General features: G+C 46.8%; 1 protein-coding gene across 3 annotated transcripts in view; it reads right to left on the reverse strand.

The window, feature by feature from the left end:
* WNT5B (Wnt family member 5B) overlaps window positions 1-3,362 on the reverse strand; it is a 30,626-nt gene extending 27,264 nt beyond the window's left edge. The window contains exons 1-2 of one of the 3 annotated variants that reach the window (XM_044417036.1): window positions 3,226-3,324; window positions 1,904-2,151 (exon numbers count right to left, since the gene is read on the reverse strand). In XM_044417036.1, the coding sequence (XP_044272971.1) occupies window positions 1,904-2,151; window positions 3,226-3,305 (328 nt within the window). In that variant the 5' untranslated portion in view covers window positions 3,306-3,324. Of the gene's footprint in view, window positions 1-1,903; window positions 2,152-3,225 lie in introns of all 3 variants that reach the window. The other 2 variants (XM_044417037.1, XM_044417035.1) reach the window with 2 other exon arrangements.
* Between the last annotated feature and the right edge of the window lie 3,685 nt (window positions 3,363-7,047).

Raw genomic sequence — 7,047 nt, forward strand, 5'->3', positions numbered from 1 at the left:
AAAGAAAGAAAGAAAGAAAGAAAGAAAGAAAGAAAGAAAGAAAGAAAAGCAAGCAAGCAAGCAAGCAAAGAAGTGGCATTTCTCAACTGAGCAGGCCCCCTGTGCAGAGTGCAATTGCTGGCTAGACTGATAATGCCAGCAGCAGAGGAAAAAAACCTGAAAGGAAGGAAGTTCAGGGAAGGGCTGGCTGCACACATAATTGGTGGGTATCACACTCATTGGCAGCCCATTAGCCCAGACTTCCTCAACCTGGTACCCTCCAGAATTTTTTGAACACAACTCCAACCAACTTGCCACTCCAAAACCTTACCAGTTTGATTCACACTTTCTTCTCCAGAACAGTCTTCCTCATGGTCCCCTTCAGCTTTTAAGGACTGATTATAGTAGAAGAGGGATTTCATTAAAGCATTCTATAAAAGGTTTTAGATGACTGAGGGTAGACTCTTCACAGAGAGACAAGGTGGTCTGCAGGTTTCACCTTTTCTCCGCATGCTACCTTTCTCATGAAACTTCCTCCATGTAACTTGCTTTCTGCCCTGCTGAATTCTAGATGCATGTTTATCTTCAAGACAGATAAAAATGGATACCCAGGGAAATTCTAGGATCCTCTTCTCAGTAAGTTTTTACACTGAATATACAAGGCTACAGCCAGAAGTTAACTGTAGAAACAATTTTCAATGCCAGGTTAAGCCCTAGAAAACATCAAACAGCAGAGTAGCTCTGCACATGTGCAAAGTGCATCTGCTCTTCCACCTACACATCTAGAATGAGAAGTCAGAAATCTGAATGCAAGATAATATGTCTCCTATGCAGTTTGAGCTCTGGCACATTTAATTTTAAATTGTGTGAGTAATCGCTTTTAAATATTTACTAATAAGCCACTGAGAGTCACAAAACAGGCAAGACAGCAAACAATTCAATAAAACCTTATAATGGGACGCTTCCCACAGTACAGTTTTGGAAGACTGCACTGCTGAAAAGCAGCTAAGAAATGCATTAAATGAATAATAATTTTCTTACAAGTTTACCACTTCAGGGCAGAAAAAGTGTATCATTATTATAATGAATTCTGTAGTAGAAAATACTGATTGGTTGAATGTTTCTTTCTTGCTAAAGTAAATTCTAGCATGTCAATGCCTGGATTACACAAAACTCTTAATCAGGCAGAATGGAATTATACAATTCCTTACAAATAGAGAGAACATTATCAATACAATTGTTTATGTCACTTCAAACAAAACACTCCCTAATCAGAAAGCTTTTAACACTTCCAGGAAATGACATATTGACCAGGAGTTGGTTACAGATAGTTGTAATGACTCACAGCTTCAGTTCAATTTGTCCTTTGTATTCAACAAGTTGGTGAACTGTAATTCCAAGTATATATGTCATACTGTTTACAGATTTCCTTAAAAGCAAAGTTGAAGAACTCCATAATGCTTTGATACTGGGGTAAAGGAAGAATAGGCAGACTTGTTTTTAAATCTGGCATTGCAAACATAATTAATAATTAATTATCCTTTGAAAATATTTATTCTTATCATTCTTCTCCCCTTTGATGGTTTCCCACTTGTTCAAGCTCTGAATGAAGTTTTCAGCATATTACATGCAGCTTTCTCACCTCTTGGCAAAAATAGTAATACTTTCCCCCTCCTTTCCTTTGTCACGCCAATGCCACCTAGAAGCTAATCAGCTCCCCTTGCTTTGTGCTGGCTTCCTTTCCCAAAAAGTCTTTTGTACAGAATGTATTTTATTATGGCTTTGATCTGATTTTTATTTTACTTTCCCCAGTTCTTGCAGTCTCTGCTCCAGATCCTTCTACCTTCCCACACCCACGCACCCCTCCCCTGATCCTCAGAGCCACTGTCAGTACTCCTCTTCCTCACTCCGACCCCTCACGTACCTATGCTCATGACCCTGCCAAACACAGATGTGTTGTCTACCGTGCTGCAATTCCACCGCCTCTGCCGGAACTGGTGCTGGCACTCTTTGATGGCATTCTTGGCCCCCTCACCGATGTACATCATGTGCTCCTGGTACAGCTGGCACAGCTTCCTCTGGCCTGGGGACAGCCCTGGCAGTTGGCTGCAAACTGGCTGGGCTCCAATGATGTACATCTCAGGCCTCTGGATGGGGTTCATAGCCAAGGACCTGGAACGAGAAAAGCCCGGTGAAGGGAGCTGGTGCCAGGAGGTCTGAGCTGGGGCCGTCTCTCTCTGGCCCTGCCTCTCCCAGCTGCTTTTCAAGTTTTGAGGCTGTGTCTCTAATGGGAACGCAGACTATCTGGAAGTGGGGAGATCCTGCCTGGATAACGCCCAAAGAGACCCGTCAGCACCAAAGAAGCTGAGAGTTCCTTAACTGGGGAGAGGATTCCAAGCGGCTAACTGGGTTGTCTTGCGGGGCGTGGGGGGGGGGGGGGGAAGCCTCCTCCACCAACTGCATAAGCTAACACAGCTGCTCTTCTGGGATTAATTATACCAGGAGAGCCAACCGTTTCCTACAAATTGCCTGGAAGAGACCCAGCCCCCACCCACCCAGGGCCAGGATGCAGGGTCCCATCAGGATATGCTGGCAAGCGCTCCCTCGTCTTTCTGGGCTCTGGGAAGCGCAGCCGTCTGTGCTGACGATTTCGCGAACTGTTTAAAAGTGCCAGGTGCAGCGCAGAAGGGGACAGGTCCGTCTTCATCCGCTTTGATCCGGCAGCTACGAGCTTCCTCCCACGCAAGTTACCCATAAACTGTGAGGCCCCTTTTAACTTGGAAGCAGGATCCGTCGGTTACCAATGGACCTGATCTGCGTGCGGGATCGCGGATGCGCTGGGACCTCGGAGACCATGATGGGAGGAAAGGGGTGGCAGCGGAGAAGGGAAAACGGGGAGAGGAAGGCGAGTCACTATTTATTCCATGGGGAGTGAGGGAAGGCACCTTTCCGTGATGAAGATTTTCCCTCAGCTCTGCTATCACAGGAGCCTCTCTAGAAAGCGAGTTTCGGCCCATTCTCCCCTCTCTGCGCTCTGGGTTTCGTTCAGCGACAAAACGCAGAGTTCTTGAAAAAGTAAGGCGGAGAGAGAGGAGCGCGCGAGCGCGCAGAGAAATCCCCACGTGCGTTTTCTGCCTCCGGGGAGGAGGGGTCTTCTTCGTGCCTCAACCTACCCCAACCCCCCCCCCCACCGCAAAGGACAAAGGAAAAGGCAGGCGGGCTGTCAGAGCCCTCCGGGTCACTCACCACCACGAGCTGGCCTCGGCCAGGAGCTGCGTGCAGCCGCCGAGCAGAGCCAGGCTGAGCAGCAGCCGCGTCCCTGGCATGGTGCGCTTCCCGCCGCTCTCGCGCCTTTGCCCGTCCTGGCTGGGACTCATCAGGACTCCCTGCAAAACATGGGAGGGGAGAGAGTTGAGGGGAGGGAGGGGAGGGGAGGGGAGGGGGCGGCGGCAGCTCCAGTCCGGCGAGGAGGGAGGGGAGGAGGGGCTCGCCGCGCGCGCCCCCTCCTCCCCTTCGCCCGAGGAAGCCCCCTCGCCCTCCTATCCAGTGACCGCGTAAGAGCCTCTCGGGAAGGGAGACAGTAAGGCTGGGGGGGGGGGGCGTGGATGGAGGGCTTTCTCCACAAAGCAGGTTCACACCCACTCACACTGCACATGCTCTTGCGCTCTGGGTACTCGCTCTTACGTGAGCGGGGAGAGAGAAAAGTGAAGACTCCGATCAAGGGCCGGTGCGATCGTTCGTAAAGTATGACGGGCGCACCAAAGCAAAGGTGTCTTGTGCGCGCGTACGGCTAGGAAGGCGACCCGATATTATTCAAAAGGAGGTGACAAAGGGAAAGTTAAAAGGGGGCTTCTCCAAGTGCGAAAGCCTTTCTGCATGGTCTCAAAGCCAAGTTTCGAGCGACACAGCATGCCTTTCTTCCACTCGTGCTGTGCCTGCTTTGGAGTTACACATAACTCACTGCCACTTGTTCTGCATCCCTGCGGCTGGTGGCTCAGGGCACTTTCAGAGAGCTCTTTTTCTAAGCGACCAGACCTAGGCAGGAAGGGGAGTGCACCAGGAGCGGGCATCACTGTTTCGGAGCCACTGGTGTGTGTGCCACCAACACCGAGCCTTCCAGAAATCAGCACCCTGGTTAGCACAGTCCCAAAACCTGAGGAGGGCATATATCGGGCAGATTCCGTACCATCGCATCCCCACAAATCCCTCTATCTGCGTGGAAGTTCCCTGATCATGATTACTATGCATATCACAGAGACGAGCTGCTGGCAGCACTGAAAACATCAAAGAGCCTTATGGCATCTTGAAGATGAATGCATTTATTATGAAATGAGCTTTTGAAGAACAGGGTCCACCTCATCGAATTCAAACAGACTCCAGGGTTAGCCCTGGCCCTGATTAAATCCTACAGTCAGCTGCTGGTCTGATTGAACAAAGATGCCCAAACAGTTGCTTGGTGCAGCGATTTAATTAGCATTGCAATTCAGAAGCACCTCAGGCTCCCTCGCAGTGTTGTCCCAGCAGAAACGGAGGTGCAAAAAGGGGTTGTGTAAAGTCGGATGCAACACTCGTGCCTTCACATGCTTTGTGGTGCCACACCTCTGGATTATGCTGCCAGTCATTTGGAGCAGTCCAGATGGCCACCAACAGAGAAAAGGGAAATAAAGTAAGAGGAAGTGGAGGAGGAGGAAAAGCAATCCTCTGAAATGGAGAGGGGAGCCAGGAAACGTCCTCTGTTCCTCTTCTGGCTAATCATCAACTCCATCCCAAAAGCACATAGGGAGGAGAGGGAAGCTGGAAAGAGATCTCCTTTCTACAATTTGCTCACTTCCTTTCAAAGATACGCCACTATCTGGACTTAATTTGTGGCAAAAGCTCAACTGTGGAAGCTATTTTAATGTCAGGATAGCCAAATCAAGATGACAAGAATTCATAATAATAAAGAGAAAAGTCCGCCTGAGTATCAGCAAAGTGTCTTTTTCCCTACAACTCTGCTGGACCAGCTGAGAGTAGAGGGTAGGTCTTTCAATGCAAAAGGCAGTGACATAACTTCCAGGAACACATGCACTCTCTGTTTAAAAATTAACCAGGCTTTCGTGGTTTATTTTCTGCTTGTTCCATATTGAAAGGAACATCCTTTTGTTCTGAATGTTGCAAAACAATTTGATGCTGCTGGTGTTGCTATCCCTTATTGTGTGTCTTGAGGGTTATATCATGCATATGTTAAGAAAAGGCCATCTTGGCAAGAGGACCATACAAGTTGTGCTCAAAAGTTGAGTAAATTGTCTCAAGCCCTTTCAAAGGAATCTGAAGTTTTCTAAAAATAATACTAACTGAAGAGTCTTCTGGCACATTAAAGATTTATGGTAGTGTAAGCGTTTGTGGAATAGAATTCACATCAGAATGCATCTGATGAAGCAGACTCTAATCTGCGGAAGCGTATGCTACAATAAATCCATTAGTCTTTATCTTTAAGGTACCAGAAGACATTGTGTTGTTTTTTTCTGCAGCAGACTAGCATGGCTACTTCTTCTGGAAGTTGGAGATCTGTGCATTCCTAGGTGAACAAAAGCTGGTAGTGCTGGGTCCTTTCTGGGTCACAGTCATCAGGCAAAAAAGCACAGGCCAGAGTACATCCTTTCCAAGCAGGGATACGCCAAATTCAGGTCATAAAAATATTGAAGGACCCACAAGCCGCAGTCACCAATGGTTGCTCTGTTATGCTATGAGCCGGACAACGCAAATCTGGTCGGATTAGCTCAGCTTAGGTAGGAGTAACAGCAGGCACACATTTAACTTCACAAAAAAGTAGGAACAACACAAGCGATCTATCTCTATATATCCCCAGCATCTTAGGAACACAGAAAACTGCTTGATACTGAGTCAGATCAATGGTCCATCCAGTCCAGTATTGTTGACACTGACTGGCAACAGTTTCCAAAGCTTCCTGGCCACTTTTTCCCCAGCCTTACTTGGAGATATAACCTGGGACCCTTTGCATCCATGTGTTCCAACACTGGACCGTGGCCCCATCCTTAGCACTGGTCATGGGCTTCTATAAGCTCAATAGCATTAATTATTTTATGCCCTCAAAATAATACAGGTCTAGATCTCTGACTCTCCCCAGCAGCAAGCAAAACCACCTGATGGGGAAGGAAGCACCCTGCAAAGGAACAAGCAATGCTCAGTACTTCTGCCTATTCTCAAATAACACCAAGGACAGTTCACATGTGCCAATTCATCACTCCACAGACAGGAGCATCAAGGGATGATCATTTTCATGCATGAACAAGCCTTGCAGACTGACCCTTCCTTCCGCTTGGAGTCAGCTGAAACACACTGGGGCCAGCTCAAGCCTGTATAAAGTTCTACATGGCTTGAGATCCTATGGCAGACCTCCTCCCATAGGTACCTGCCTATACCATAAGGGGCATCAGCAGAAGCCCTCCTTTAAGTGTCCCCTTATGCTGAGTTAAAACGATGTCAACATGACAGAGGGCCTATTCGGTAGTGGCCTCATAGCTCCAGACTATCTTTCCAGCTCCAGGCAAAGAATTTCCTGTTCTTACAATCTTTTAAAACATGTCTGAAGTTTTTTTTTAAATTTTGTTTTAGTATTTTAGTGTTTTATTAAGCATAGTTGCCACAATGTAGTTTATCCTGTGTGAGCACATCCATTAGTTTTATATTATTGATTTTATTTATATATTTATCATTATGGTAAAACACTTGAAGAAATTTATTTTATAAGGCTCTTAGTAAATTAAGTGTGCAGTCCTATGCATGTTTTGACATTTAAAAATTCTTACAACTTTGGGAACATTGGGAGCTCTAAAAGTTTCTTTTGTCTTAAACACGTATAGGATTGCACATTAAATAAATAAATACTAAGGAGTAAATCCCTGAACTGAAATCGCACCCTTGAACTGAACAGAAGTTACTTCTGAATAAACATCCTTACATTGCAGTGTTTGAAAGAGAAAGGGCTGTAGCTCACCCACAGAATGCTTTGAGGGTCAATTTGGTTCCTGGAAGCCTCAGCTGGAAAGATCTCTGGAAGCAGGTCAT

Source organism: Varanus komodoensis, unplaced genomic scaffold (genome assembly GCF_004798865.1).
Source record: "Varanus komodoensis strain SLA01 unplaced genomic scaffold, ASM479886v1 scaffold85, whole genome shotgun sequence".
Classification (NCBI taxonomy): Eukaryota; Metazoa; Chordata; class Lepidosauria; order Squamata; family Varanidae; genus Varanus; species Varanus komodoensis.